General features: G+C 38.5%; 1 protein-coding gene across 1 annotated transcript in view; it reads right to left on the bottom strand.

Annotated features, from left to right (window-relative positions):
- LOC141807321 (cadherin-7-like) overlaps positions 1 to 16350 on the bottom strand; it is a 165926-nt gene that overhangs the window by 70340 nt on the left and 79236 nt on the right. The window contains exon 5 of the mRNA XM_074693242.1: positions 7811 to 7930. Within this exon, the coding sequence (XP_074549343.1) occupies positions 7811 to 7930 (120 nt within the window). The remainder of the gene's footprint in view (positions 1 to 7810; positions 7931 to 16350) is intronic.

The raw sequence follows: 16350 nt of genomic DNA, 5'->3' as shown, positions 1-16350 counted from the left end.
TGTCCACTTCTTCCACTGAATCTGCTACAGAAAGTCACTTATTCCCTTTTCCAAAATATACAAAGTCAACTGAATCGGGCACATTTGATGTTGTGACTGACATGTCCCAGCATAGACTTCAAATAAAGCGTACTAAATTCTTCTGTGATCGAGAATCTGAGAAAGTAAAATGGTGTCAAGATGCAAACAAATGTCTACATGTAGATGTAGGCGACTGTCACTCTTAACATCTAAGGATGAAATGACGTGCTTTAAAGACTCTGGCAGCTCAACACCAAACAGAATGAGGGGAGACTGACATTTGAACATGTCTGATAGCTGCTGCTGCTGTGTGATATACCAGAGAGCTGGAATTAACTCTGCTCGCCATCACAATCCCCTGTAAAGCTGTAAAACTTTTGAAATATCAACAATTGGATTCAGCAAGTCTACCTGGCTTAATGAAAAGCAGGTCATCCGCTGAGGCGGGGAAAAAATGAGCTCTGGTTATTGAACTGAACGGGGCTAAAAAAACAGGAGAGTAATGGGGACTTTATGGGGCAGACTGCTGTTTGAACACCACTAAAGTGAAAGTCCGCTCCACTCTAATTGGTATTGGTGTCATGAAGTCTCACTCGAGACTCATCAATGGGGCTCGGGTGTTCTAGCAAACTTTGTTAAAGATCGTTGAAGAGCCAGAGGCAGGTGGTCAGATTTCTATCAGTCGCGGCTTGTTTTGGAAATTTCTGCTGGGCATGGCGTGATAAATGAGCCACCTTTAACTTCTTCATGATGAGAATTTTAATACCCCCTCAATAAGAAGTAGCAGAAATTAGGATGTAAGTAGTTGTGTCAAACTTTGCTTAAACTTTGTATTAGAAGCAATTATGATTAAGGACACGGTGGTTATAAAAAAAAAGAAAGAAAGAAAACACAACTTGAACTAAACGTGGCAAGTTTGTAAAAGCTGCGTCTGTTTAAAAATTGATGACACCACAAGATCTTTTTTTCCAGGAAACCAGCAGATCATTTTTTAACGGCATAAATTTTTATTTCCCTAAGGTAGTTCTCCTTGAAAGGTAACTAAATTAAGATGAAGACGAAGGTAACGGAGTGAGCACTTCCTAATATTTCTCCCAATTACAGTTAGCCTCATACTTTTTCAGGGAGGAAAAAAGGATCCATCAAAGAGCAGCTCCAAACCAAGAGAGACTTCTCTGCTGTAACGATGCTGCTGTAAAATCCTGCAGGATCCCACCTCGACACACACGTTCCTGCTCTGTAAGCCGTTGTTTTACACTAGGTTGTTATTAAGGTTAGCCCTGTCAAACACCAGAACATGTCTTCATGCTCCCCTGCATCCAGTCCCACGTGGAGTCGCACCTCTCCGACAGCCGTCCAAGCTATTCCGTTCTGACACCGATATTGCATCTCATAACGTAGAGATCCAATCATCTTCTACGTGGACGGAAGCAGAGCCAAGTGTAATCAGTCGTGGTCGGGCAGAGATGGGCAGCTGAGAGCTGAGGAGCTGGCTGGGGCCCAAGGGCTGCGTCTCAGTGCATATTTAGGAGTGTGTATATGTATATGTATGTGTGTGTATATGTATGTGTGTGTGTGTCACTGTTTGACAGGTTAATAAACCAGCTGTTGTCCTACACTGTAAGTAAAGATGCAAGATGGATCTTTGTGCTTTAAATTTCCACACAATTCAAAAAGATTTTTCACCTTTTATTCACAATCCTTACACTTTTTCACCTAAAACTGTTTCAAGAAATGAAAAAAAATTATCCCCAAATGATATGAGGAGCGTTCTAGCTAGCTAACAGTCAATAGTAGTCAAAGTGTTAATCTTTTTTTTTTTGAAGGTTTAGCTCTGTTAGCTACGGAAAATACCAATCATTATCTTCAGTTTGTCTGTCTAGGACATAAATACATAAAATCTAGCATTATCCAGCTTGTTTCTTTAAGGAAATTTAAAAGGTGTTAGCTTAAAGCTACACACAAAATATTGCTAACACTTGGACATTACTTTACACTTTCTTATTTTAATGACTCAAAACTCCACAGAAAAAGTTGCAGGAATCTGAGTTCATTTCCTTTTACAAAGAAGATCAGACAAGAGGAGACAGCACAAAAATAAAGGGCTAACACACCTAGCTTTAGCACCCTTGGCAGCATTGTAGCATTTCCGAAGTGGCAGCAAAATGTGATTTAAAAATATTTGCTTTTTGTTTTGATTCAGTAACACAGACTAAACTCCTTTATTCTTCTTCTTTTCCTTTTTTCAATGTATAAAACAGACTAAGAATAGTGCAAAGCAAGCTAGCTTAGCTCATTGGGGGATACTTTTCAAAAGTATCTTTTTTTATGTATCTATTTTTTCAATGAAATAATGACTCACAGAAGAAGTCTCAGGAATCCCAGTTCTCCGTTTTTTATAAAGTAGCTCTGACTGGAGGAGCTAGCACTGAAATGATCACATGCTTAGTCGTAGCCTTCTTAGTAGCATTTGTAGCATCCCTGAAGTGGTGGTAATTGGTATTGAACAAAATTTATTTTTTGATTCAGTACCATAGCCTAAGAAAAGTCTAAGATGAGTTCTTTTAAATTTGTTATATCTATTTTAATAAAACAGTGAACCGCAATAACAAGCTAGCTTAGCTCATGGGAGGATTTTTTTCACAGACATCAATTTTGTATGGAAAAAAAAAAAAAAAAAAAACTACAGAAAAAGATGACGTAATTTGGGTTCCCTGTCTTTTATCAAGGAGTTTAGACACGAGGAGCTGTTACTAGAGTTAAAGGCTAAAGCATACTTAGCTATAGCCTCCTCAGTAGCATTTGTAGCCATTCTTGAAGTGGCAGCATGATGTAAATTACCACTAGTTTCTGATTCAGAAAAACAAATAAATATATTGTTTTTTTCTAGTTTTTCCAAGTTCTTACGTGCCTTTGTCTCTTTTTTTAAACAAAAAAGTCATAACTAAGTATAGGGCAAAATAAGCTAGCTCAGCGCTACTATCTTGCAGGGAGTTATTTAGAGGAAGGTTGAGTTTTCAGAAGCTTTCAAGCCAGTTAAACTACATGTTATACGACTAACAACTGATTTTGAATTTTCTCATTTCAGCTTTAAACAAAGGGGGGGAGAAGTTAGCAGCTAGCCAGAAAACACAGTGTAGCATTTAGCAGCGGAAGAGGCTGGTGTTTTTTAAATGAAATTGCAGGCAGAGCCTAAGTTAATACAAAATTGAGTAACGGACAATTTAATTAACTTTTTTCATCCTTACTAAAAACTCTGGCGGCCCATTAAATGCTACCAAAAAGCAGAAGTTGGCAGCTAGCTGATGAACTTAATGAAGCACTCAGCAGCTTAAGATGAAAACACTTTCCCCAGGATTTGGTAGAATCATGAGCACTTCTCCCAAGTCACCAAAAAAAAAAAAAAAAAAGGGAAAGAAAAAAATTCCATTTGTACTGGCTCAAGGAAGGACAGAGGCAGAATAGCTAATATATAGCCTGATTGTTAGCTTTCAAACTTAACTTTTAAAAGTTGTGTGTCAGGAGACACTTAGACGAGAAGCTCATTTGTGCAAATACAACAAATTTGAGGGGTTGAGGGAATGGTAGCTTAATGGATTGATTTAAATTAAGACCTAAGCGTTGCTAAGCTAATCTAAGTCAACTAACACTCAGATGGAATGACGAATTAACAAGCAATTTATTTTAAGTTTCAGGAATGTTAGAAATCTTGGTTTGAGCTTGATTAAAAGATAATGGAGAAACTGCTCAGGGGACTTTTAAAGCATTTAGACTCTAAAATATGTATTAAACATGGTGCGTTAAGGATGTGACAGTGAGGTATAAAATAGCCATGGATACTGTTGTCCCCCCTGAGTTATATTTGGTCTAAGCTAGTTAAAACATGAGCTTTTTTATTCCTCAAGTGCCAACAGCAAACAGCATCCTCGGTGTTCAGGTGCTTGATCACCAGCGGAATTAATGGCAAAGAAGAACTGAGAGAAACACTGAAGCACAAATTCCCAAGTTCCAACCCAAACTCATGGAAGGGAAGGTGATTTCAGCATTTTAACACATTAATTAGCCCACAGAAGTTTTAGCTTCTAAGAAAATCAAAGATTTACAGCCTCAGAGATGTCCCAGTGGAACTGTCGGAGCTTAAAGAGTATCCATGAGGAACCTTTTCATTTAGAGTGGATAAAACATGTAAATGTTCGCCCCGAAACATGGAAACATGGAAATGTTCCCTAATGAAAGCTGCAGCAGGAGGCTTCATTAGCTGAATGTCTCTAGAAAGTGAAAAACAACACAGAAATTCTGTGATAGTGTGCAGACTTCACAGCTAAGTGTGCTGGAGTTTTTTTTTTTTTTCTTTTTTTTTTTTGATGCTCTGCTACATCTTTTCCTCCTCAAACACTGCATCCATAATGCCAACACTGTGAGAAGTCATTTCCTTTCGTGGGATGTGCATTCATTTGTCTTGAATGCTCCATTTTCCTTCGCTGGTTAGGCTTATTGAATGTTTACAGAGAACCTTTCAGGTCACAGAGGAGTTTTTGTTGTTGAGTATTCCTCTCATTTCTGTCTGCCTGACTGTGAAAAATAAACGACATAAATCCCCGCATTGCGGTGCCTTTCACCAGTTCATGAATTAAAACTACATTCATAAAACCCCAGCATGTGTGAATGTGTTACTCTTGTAGCAGAGGATGAAGCCTAATATTATGGGATGGCCCATATTTTTCTCCTTTCTTGCAAGAGTGCTTTGCATGAAGTAGCCGAGGCTCGGCAGGGCAGTGTCTAATGAGCCGGCCATGAAGATGTAGCGAGGTCTGCCGCTGCACTGCTCAGGATAAAACGCCCCACAAGTCAACAAACTACCTCACATCTTATCTTGCAGTTTATTTGAGCCTCTTTTCCCAGGCTTTTTAAAACTGTTTGCCAATAAGATTGCTGATATCTTTATGGCATCTAGTGCTGGGACGTTATTTTTCTTTCTTTTGCTTCATTCTTTGAACCGTGATTTCATTTGCTGATAAGAGAATGAAAGAGTTAGTGTTTTAATAATCACCATCAAAGAATATATTGTAGTCCAATCAATGCTTAAAGACACCCTATGTAATTTTCACAGCATTTAATAAACCTCTGCTGGCTTTAATACACTCTGTGATTTAAGTGTTAGCAAACCCTGAAACATACTTCTCTGTGGCTGTTGATAAAGAGTTGAGATAAACTGGTTATCAAACAGAAGAAACCTGGCATGTATGTGTCTTTCTTAGCTAAGAGAACAAATGAAACTACCGCTGACAAACTCAAATATTTGTATTTGGTCATTTTTCAAAACAAAACCTGCTACCGGGCAGGTGACAACCAAAGAGGCTGTTTATAAAGAAATCAGTAAACAGTTGTTGTGTTGTAGCCATTCCCTGACGTCCCCCACTGTACCTCTTAAGCAAAATGTTGATTGGTATTTGTCAGTAATGTAATGTTCATTATAAAGTTATAGCAGCAACTCCTGGTCCATTTTTGATTCTTTTTTACAGACCGATCTAGTGCTAGTTTTATAGGAGGCACAATCTAACTGCTGGGCCATAGAGACAACCCCCATTACTACAAGTGTTCTCAGTAGGGGTGGGGGAAAAAAAGTCAAAAATCGATATATATCGGGATCTTTTGTTCAACAACATCAAAATAAGGATTCTTTGTCAATTTTTTTTTTTTTTTTTTTTAAATTCAAATTCTTCATTTCAGTCTTTGTTTATAAACTGAAATGGAAAAAAGTTTCCACCTTTCTCCTGCAGGGGGTGAAATGTTTCTCTCTGACTCATGTGATGTGCATTTTATGGGAAAATATGACTCCAGATGTAGTCAATAGACATTGTCATCATCATTTAACTTTTTGTTTTTTCTATCACAGCAGTTCAGAAGACATTAAGATCCCAAGCTTCCCAATCAGAGGCACAGCTCAGGGTCACGTGACCACCAGGCGCCCTATAGCTGCATGTGAAGCCCTTACCACCACCAATATGGCCGCTATAGCCGATGTGCTTCATTTTCCATTTCAGAAACAGACAGGTGACGTCGGGGAGGCTATGTCCATGTTTTATAGAGCCTATGGTATAGACTTATGCCTAGACTAACTTAATAAATTGATATAAAGCACAATTAACCATAAAAAATGAAGCTTTTACATATATTTGTGTCAAAGGTTCCATATTCTGCTCCTTTTCTGTAGTTTAATATGGATCACTGATGTCTTCATGAAATGGTAGTAACATGTTTTGGTCCAAAAAGCCAATAAATCAAGCACAGCAGCATTGTTTCCAGGCTCTCATAGCCCCTCTGTTCAGAACGCTCTGATTTAGTGGGCGTGACCTTCATATGTAAATGAGCCACCGCTGATACCGCCCCGCTCTTCCGCGTCACTGAGAGCGGCGCCACGAGCTCCGAGTGCACAATGTTTAGAAAACAGCGAAGCTTGTTTACCATAACATTACGGGCTACAACAGGCTAACCACTGCTATAGTTAGCATCCTGAAGCTAACACAGAGACAGGGGGCCACTGAGGAAAAGCTCTTACAAGTCTGACCAATCAGGTCAGACTTGCTCCTGATTGGTCAAAAAAGGGAATCGTTGACGTCGGCAAATCCCCAAAATCCAAACAGCACATTTTAAGCCTGGATTTTACATTCACAAGCACTACTAAGTACAGGTTTTGTGATTAAATATCACATTTTGTGGGCTGGGAGGAAAGCCAAAGACCCACAAATTTCACTAAAAGACTTAAAGTGATTTTTGCATAATATGGGACCTTTAATACAGAAATATCATGGCTGTATCCCTCAAAAATGTAAATGTTAACAATGTTGTAAAAAATGTTGAAAACGCAATATGAAAGTGTAACTCCCCAGATTTTATATGCAGAAAGAATGATCAATCTATCTCATCTGATTTCAAATCTACTGCCAGTTGAAACTTCATATGCAGATTGTAGCGCTGGCGCTATGCTGGGCTCTGTAGAGACAATCTGACATCCTTTCCAATGCTAAAAACAAAGGCAAAGTAAAAGACCCAATTCTCACCACAATGGTGTGTGATCTAAAATTCTAACTGTATAAAAACATACTGTAAAATGAATTTACTGTGTTCTAGGACTGCTATAAAAAGTTGCATAATTGGTTTTGCAAAGGCTAAATTTGTGTCAGTCTTAAAACTAGAATAGATTATGTAAACTTGCAAAGTGGCACAGAGAGAGGTAATAACTGCCCATAAAAACTTGTTTTCAACATATTTTTGTGAAAGATATTTCAACAACACTAAATACAGCTGACAAAATGAGCTTTTGCTGAATTAAATCTATCATGAGCGTCCCACACTGGAGTGTACACAACCGCCGCTGACACTCAACACCCACAGACATCAGTGATCACCTTTGGATGACTCTCGTGTTGGGTTTAATTAGCTGAACAGCTTCAGAGAGGCTATTTTTTATGATTTGTTTGTAGAATTAATTTTGTTATTTCCGTAATAATCATCTGAACACAGTCGCATAAGAGCCTGAATTATACTGTGAGAGCCTTTTGTGTTAAGTGTGTCCGAGTGATCACTTCAGAGTAATTAAAGGAACATAAAAAAGGCTGAATTTGTTGTGTTAAATAAAAAATGCTCAGATTAATGTTTGTGGAGCTGATCTTTGCTCATGCTGTAGTGTAAAGCTTCTTGAGTTATTCTAGGGGCTTTAAATGACACCCCATGGTCCTATCTGTGTATTTAATCACCTCTACTTTCCACTGACAAATGCTGCACCCACCTGTCTTGGGCTCCACCGAGAAGTACGGCTGTCCGTGGATGATGCTGTAGATCACCCTGGCACTGTTCCCATATGTTGGGTCATCTGCATCTGTGGCTGCCACTTGCACGACCATGGTTCCTGTGGGCAGACAGGCCATCATTAGTCTCCAAGACAGCTTCCTGTGGCCAAGTCAAGCAGAGCTAAATGCGGAAATAATCTTCACATCAACAGAGCTTGTGACCAATTCCACTCGAAAGGAGGAAACAATGAAGAAATGTGACTCCGTGAATAATCTGATTCATCCTCTTTTTTGTTGGAATCTGTTTGTTTTGAATTAGGGTTCACATATATATTAAATACCCGAGTTTAAAGCAGATTTTCACACAACCTTCAGCAGCATTTTGTGATCTGACATGTGCTGTGTACTCGCTCAAGGCCCCAAACACAGCTAAACAACAACAAAAAAAAACACTTTCAGCCGTTGCCACCGTTTGCAGGGATGCTGCAGCAGGATTAAAGTGTTACTCCCAGCCTTTAGAGATCATTTCACTGCCATTGTTTCCATTTGTATCCCGGAGATCAGTTAGTGGCATCTTTTCCGCGAACTTCAATCTGTTGATTCGAATTTTGCAGCCAAATGTGTGCTGAAACCAATCTGTGCTCTGCTGAGGAGGCTCTTCAACACCAAAAGGACAAAGCTAAATTTGTATGTATCTCACATCTGACTGGTAGTACAACTGATATTTTTCTGTTTGATACAGAGGAGTCAAAGTCTTTGAGTTTGTCCTCTAGCGGTATCAATGGAGGACAGTGTATCTTTGTGTGTGCACTAATTAGGTTCAATAAAAGTGGAATAAAGCACTCTGAAGCACAGAAGTTCAAGAGAAAGTTAGCTCCCTTTCCCTTCTTTTATAAAATACTCATACTATCTTATCTCCCTGTTAAAATCTTTGTTAACATGCACAGATGGCAACTCATAAAGTTAGTGTTTTAGACTCCGCAAACTGCTTCTGAGGATGTTGATCTACCGAGGGGGAAACGTAGCTATGAAAACAAGGACAGGCAGGATAGCGGTTTTGTTGCACAAACATTTAAAGAATTGTTTGTTAAAGATAGTCTGTCGAAATGTGGTGCTGGTACACAGTGACAGGCAGAGCGCTGTGCTTAAAACACTGCAAGGTATTTGTTCTGGAAACACAAGCCAAGACTGCAATCCACATGGTGTAATATATGAGAGAGAACACAAAGAAAAACCTGCAATTTAACATTTTAAACATACCCCTCAACCCCTAATCTGGCGAAATCCCCCAGATTGAATCATTTAAACTGAACCCTTACAGATCTCATTTTTGACTGACCTTGATTTACAGGAGGACCCACAATCTAGAGATATATGAGATTTCCTTTGATTGATATACTTATTCAAAATATTTAACTTGATGTTAAAAAAATCCAAGATATTTAAGTTTATATGTTACAACACAGTCTACAAATAGTGTATGAATGTGTTTAATATCTTCATAAGCCTTACAACTGCATAGCAACACTCAGTCATTCTGATTGGACGGCTGAAAAGTCAATCATCCAATCACAGACAGGTACTGTAGTTCTCTCTTCTCATTGGTCGCCTCTTTTCTCTTCAGTTCCAAAGTTGGAAAGCAGTCAAAAAAAAAAAAAAAAAAAAAAAACCTGTTTCTTTCCTTGACTCAAGAAGTGCTTTTATTCATGTATTTATTTATTTATTTATCTATATACTGACACAATGAAGCAGCTCCAAACTGATGGCCTTGACTGATTTTAAACTCTCCATAGAACCACAAATTAAAAGCTCTGTCCAACTCTTTACAGTTATTTGAGAAAAAAAAAAGATTTTTGAAAGAGTTCACAAAAGGTAAGGGAATGAAAGAAAAACAACAACACATATTTTTTACAAAAATAAAATAACATGTAACCACCAAATTCAGCTACAGGACTACGCATTGCTAAAGGTAAGGAGAAGCTTAAGTTAAAGATGTTGATAAAACAAAAGCTATAGATAAAAAAACAGCAATACTGTCTCTTGAAATGAAATCTAGCAAACCTATTTTTAAGCTAGTAGGGAAGACTGCAGCTAAGCTAGGCTTCATAATTAGTAAGCTACATATACAACAAAATGGACGTGGAGAAACCTGGGTAAATACCATACATGGTTGACAACTTTTATGCTGTGAAAGACTGTTATTAGGGGACAAAGTCATTTATTTATATAATAGGCAGGATAGCAGCTAAGCTAGGCTTCATGGTTAGCAAGCTTCATATTCAACAAAATAGGGAAGGGGGAGCTCGGAGTCATGGTTGTTAATTTGAATATTGTTATGGTTTTTGCTGTCACATGGAGTGTAACAGGTGTAATATTAAGCTAGCAGCTTAAATAGTAGCTATTTTGGGGTTGGCAAGCAACATGTACAACAAATTAGGGGAAGAGAAGCCTGGAATAAAGCATACATACTTGATTACTTTGATCCTGTGATGGACTTTGCAGTCACATGAGGTGTAGAAGGTAAATTATGATGCTAGTAAGTTAGACAGCAGCTAAGCTAGGCTTTGTGATTAGCAAGATACACATATAACAAATGGGGGTTGGGAAACTTGGAGTAACAGCTTACATGGTTGATTACTTTAGTACTGTGAATGACTTTCAGTCAAATGAGGTCTAACAAGTCAATTTTAAGCTAGCAAATAAGATAGCAGCTAAGCTAGCCTTCAAAATTAGTAAGCTACACAGTTAAAAACTAGGAAAGGAGAAGCCTGGAGTTATAGCATACATGGTAGATAACCTAGCTGAAGATAAACTAAATGTATCATTTTTTACATCCCACTGATAGCAGTTTCTATGCTAGCTCAAAGCTGTGCATGCTAAATGAAAGGGGAAGTGTACATTTAGGCTACAGCTGAGTTATTTTTAGGAACTTTTGTGATTTATTTCCATATACAGTTGATAAATAGTGATGTTAGGGATTTAATTGATACATTTAATAACTTGAAACATAACATAAAATATTTAGTTTATGCTAGCCTAGCTTATCTATCCCCATCTATTATCTGTAAGCTACTGAATCAAGATATTAAATCAGTATCTACAGTTTGATTTTGCAACAGTGCCTGTGTCTGTTTTTTAAGTCAGTAAAAAAAATTCCTAGCAGGTGGGTTTCAAACCTTGGGGGAAAATGAGTCGGTGCAGTATGCCAATAAAATCCAAAATATAAAACTTGATTTTGATTTACTTCAGTTTTGCCCCCAAATCCCCAAACTTCTCCCAGGCAAACACACTGGAAATCTGTTTTCAGCCTCGACTGTGAACTCTGCTATCGACTGACAACTGTTGTCTCTGTATTGTCCTCTCCCACTCTTCCTCCAAGGCAGTGAAAATGAAAAAATGAAAAAAAAAAACATCAGACGTTACTGCTTTTGCATTTCTCTTTACATAAAACTGTGGTTGATGTGACTCGAGCTGACAGCCGTGGCTTGGAAGGTAAAGGCGGAGAAGCGTTTGAGGATTTCCCGGAGAAAAACATAATCAGGCACAATCAGTGCCAATCAATTTCAATAGGTCATTCATTATCGTGTAAACGAGCCTTGTTGATCCAACTGGGCTCATTTAATGGAGATTTCTTTTTTCAAGCAATTTCGCATCAAAGAATTTATCTCACATTAGAGAGGAAAAAACATTTAATTGTTAAATGATCACAAACAACCTCTCATGGACCAGGCTTTTTGCGTCTGGTCTTAAAACTGACGCGGACTGTCTACATCGTGCTGTTAATAATTTCAAAACAAATCATCATTTTTCATGAGCTGCCTCTTCCAGAAAAGCTGCTTTGATTGAATAATTCATTTTTATGTCTAACTACGCTTGTTTTGTAGCATCTAGCAGAAAGTGCTATCTTACATGTCAGTGATATTTTACTTTGAGGAGAAACATCCAAATAAAAATCTCACTTTCTTGCATTGGGTCTAGTTTACAGGCTTTTACAGAATGAAGTGATCATGGAAATTGAACATTAGAGTCCTCCATTTTGGCTGTAAAGCAGAATTAACAGGCTCTGGCCCTGGATGTGAACAATATAGTATATATAAAAAAAGCTGTGTGAAGCTGGAGAAGTTATCACCAAGCGGCTGGTAGAAGGACACCTAGATTATATCATCACCTCTTAGTCATGACAGGTTATATTACAGGTAGTTTAAAACACCAAGGTCAAAGTATGATGTGTATGAAAGAGAGCTCCAGCGACGTCTAAATCTCTATTACAGGTTGATAGTTAAAATCACTTCTCACAGCAGGCAAGGTCATAAATTAACATTCAATATGGACTCTGGCGGCTTTTACAGGTCTTTTTTTAGCTTCTCGTACAGGTTATTTGCCCTGTGAGTCCAACAAAACATCCTGTTCTAACAATACTGTCAGAAAAGAAATGTAATACAGGCCACGTGAGGTGGATGTCAGAGAAAAAAAAAAAAACGACAAACACCCTGGATATATTCTTTCTGCTCCACAAGGCTGTCATCTGCTTCTCAATTTGGCCCGTCCACGTCCCTCCAGTGTTTGTCCATCTTCATTGACGTGACGGATCCGATCTTCACTTTCTACATTTTCCGTGTTTATCCCCCGCAGCTGTGTACAAAACAGGGTTTCCTAATCAATCCCGCATCTTTGGCTGAACAACTGTCATCTGCCAGTAATGAAAATAAATGTGGCGTGCTTAATCTGAATGGGAGACAGGTATTCTTCAGGCTCGCGAAAACACACAAGCCGCACGCCGACTGTCAAGAACAATATGCGTTTCCTGCAATGCAAATGTCTTGGAGCTGTTTGTTTTGAGGGAAATGACCCCAGAATGTGAAGTTTGCACCAACACACACTGTTTCACAAATCAATCAGAGAGCGATTCTCTAACTCTAACATATAAAAACTACATCAAATGTATGAAAGTGTTCGGTCTAAGCCCAGTAATTTTGCAATGCCTTCATGGGTATTCAAAGCTGCCACTGTTGATTAAGTTGATTATATTCATGCACAATCACACCTGCTCCCCACTGTTTCAGATAAGCAGGGATTATTGCTTGGAGATCAATTCAGTTGCTGAGTGAAAATGAATCAGAGCTTTAAAACAAAGTTACTTTCTGCCTGCTGTTCTCCATAATTCTCTCGTTTTTTAACATTTTCTAACAGTATGTGGTAAACCTGAACAATATATTTCAACCAGTGCAGCTGCCACAAGGTCTACTTTTGAGATACTCAACGTGAAATAAAAACACTTTCTGGTCCTGGTAAGTGACTGGACACAAAGACAGCAGGAAATAAACCAGGTGTATTGAAAGTCTAAAACTGTGAAAAAGACGCTCAGGTGCATTGATGGTGGAAGGATCCTTATTGAATCTAGTCAAGGATTATTCTCCTTCCTTTATTCATAAATGTGTGGCTTCAGGATGGTGAAATAGTAAGTCTTGTGATAAAAAGTCCTGTTATTTTGATCTACTGGGGTAACAACGATGCTGACTTAAGTCCACAGCAGGTGATTGGTGTAAAGCAGGGGTGGCCAAGCTGTCCACTAAAAAGTTATGAGTAACGGTGTGCCGATCAATCTAAAATACTGATATACTGATGCCAAAGTTGGGATCAGTATTGATCAATACTTGGGTAATGAGATTGATACTTAAGTTTCAGTTTCTCTTCTCTACACGTGCTTCTCTCAATAGCTCATGTGCTCATTTCTATCTATCCATTGATAGATAGATAGATAGATAGATAGATAGATAGATAGATAGATAGATAGATAGATAGATAGATAGATAGATAGATAGATAGATAGATAGATAGATAGATAGATAGATAGATAAATAGATAGATAAAGAGAGAACTTTGTCTCATCTGCAGTAAAACAGACAATTGTCTTTGACACGGCTCCAAATACGAACTTAAACACACAAACACAATAAATCTCGCTTTGAAAATTAGAAACATACCTATTTTTCGTTTTACGTCATTTCATAAATGTGTGAGAAGAAGTGTGTTTGTAGGACCACGTGCGTGATGTGGCTCTTTCTAGTACCACGGTGAGTTTTGTGGCTCTTGGTCTCTGACTAGTTGGCCACCCCTGGTGCAGAGGAAGGGACGAAGCATTTAAAATTCTCTGACCACCATGGCTCTCAAGTTGAGTTCAGTTTGAGATACTTACATTGAGATATATGCACCCATTGGCCTGGATTTTTTCTAAGTTGAGTTGTTCAGTTTTACAGATACAGTGGGTGTCATGTAAAGGTTTGGGGCGTGGCCCCTCGAAACAATGCAAACGTGAAGCTTTGGTGCTAAAGCAAATAGGCTGGCATGACTCTTACACTGGGTCATTACTGACATTTGAAAAAGAACTGTAACATCAGTAGACTAAATGATGCACTACATCACCCCTGAAATTTACACAAAAAGCAGGCCCAAAAAGTGTGTTGGGTGTTTCCCCTTTGATTTTATCCCTGGAAAAATTCTTACATCATTAGAAAAAGGTGAATCTTAGGTGCCGACGTATGACTAGGATTTGCAAAAGGGTGGTCAAATTTCTAGTACCTTGCATGTGAAGTTAAGCTTGAGAAATTTGGAAATGCTCTGAATGTTTTATCAGAACTAACTTGACTTTATGTCGTCCTCAGGTGGTGCCTTTAATGAGATATTCGAGTGAACTTGCATTAAATGTTGTTGTCCTGGCCAAAATTATGCCACAATATACGTAGGCTAGCTATATTTGAGTTCTTCATTATAAATTTCTCTGGAAAGTTTCCAACTTTGAAAATTCCCAGAATTTTGCAACCCTACTTCTGACATGCAAATGTATGATTTCTTGATCCAACTCGGTTCTTCTTAGCAAATAAAACTTTTGATTCAGATTCTTTTGGTTTATTTATGATACAGAAGGTCCTACAGTGACCCCTCAGCAGCATTGTAGCTGGTAGTTTCCTTTTAGCCCAAATCAAATTTGACCTCTGTGATTTTCTATTGGGTGCCAAGTGTTTCTATTGAAGATTAAAAAGCAAAGAGAAAAGGAAACTAAAAATTCTTGAACTATGTTTGTTACCTCTGCCAAGGAGGTTATGTTTTCGGGATAGTTTATCTGTTTGTTTGTCTGTGAACAACTTAACTCAAAACATTACAATTGGATCTTGATGAAATTTTCAGGAAATGTTCAAAATGGGATAAGGAAGAAATGATCAAATTTTAGAAGTGATCTGGATCATCATCCGGATCCAGGATTCTTTATCGTTGTGAGATAGAGTCGTTTTCACCATATGTGTATATAACTCCACCATAGATGGTCAAATTGCTTTGCAAGACAGTACAAGAAAAGGTCACCATAATTTCTGACAGATGTAAAAGTATCCAGATCCTGGCAATATTCTGGATACTAAGATCTGGAATATAAAATATGTACTGGGTCATCACAATTTTCAACACTGTCAGGTAACAAATTAATATACAAACCTGCAACTAACATCAAATTGTAGCAGACAGTCTGCTGAAAGGGAGTATAACATTAAAGTAGGACTAAAGTGTTGTCTTTTATATTGACTGTTATCCAGTTAAACAAGCTGCTAAATGTACCTTTATATTTTTTAAACAACTTCTCTACCTGTGATGAAAAAATAAAGCCATGGATAGATTTTCCCTAAACTGGAACACCTTTTTCATTTCCTGAGTTAAATGACCATCCCATCCTTGATCTGGCCTCATGAATTAGACAGGAACAATGACAGCTGGATATAGAACTGGCGCGCAGTAAATTCAAGAGCTGTGGCCTTGGGTTGACATTACATTCTCTATGCTTGTAATGAGCCCTCAAACTGCTCCTTTGGCCCTTCGCTGAGCAGCAGAAGAGAGCCAAGCCTCGAGATTGTCACTCCTCCAACTGTCCTCGAGCTCTCTTGTCTTTTATTTGACATCCCTGTCTTGATTAAGACAAAAGCCTTTAGAGATCTCTGGGCCATAAGGTCGCCATGTGTATGGACGAGCCCTGCCTCTAATTACTTTAATTAATTAAATTCATGATTTCCTCTAAATTGAAGCCATTAATCAGCAGCGCAGTGCTGTGACCATTAATGATTTAAAGACATCTATAAAGGAATTATTGGGGACAAGAGGTGCTTGGCCCTTTCCCTGTTCTTTACTGCATTGATAATTGCTCTGAGCAGATATTTACAAAGAGAGGCTGTGCTTTTTTTCCCATCTTGTTTCCCAACTTGTGATGAAGACCTTCACAGGAGCCAGCTGAGTAAATAAAGTGCTGAGGGTGACCCTGCATCTCAGAGCTCATCGTGTGAACGCATCCTCCTCTGCGGTTGATATGCCGAGTTGCCGTCTTATCTCGGGTTGGACACGAGACTCCCAGCTCTTGTACTCTAATCCTCTGGTTCCTTAAGCCCGAAGTCTGCAACCCCCCTGTTGACAGTCGGCTGTGTAATCCTTCAGAGATCTCTGTGCTTGTGTAGTAAGCAAAGCACTGCTTTCCTTGGAACGACTCCCACTCCCACTGCAA

This window comes from Halichoeres trimaculatus, unplaced genomic scaffold, assembly GCF_033239565.1.
Source record: "Halichoeres trimaculatus isolate MK-OKI-2021-1 unplaced genomic scaffold, fHalTri1.1 fHalTri1_scaffold_18, whole genome shotgun sequence".
In the NCBI taxonomy this organism is placed as follows: Eukaryota; Metazoa; Chordata; class Actinopteri; order Labriformes; family Labridae; genus Halichoeres; species Halichoeres trimaculatus.
Note: the sequence above shows the minus strand (reverse complement) of the source record. Positions and strands in the feature narration are given on the sequence as shown.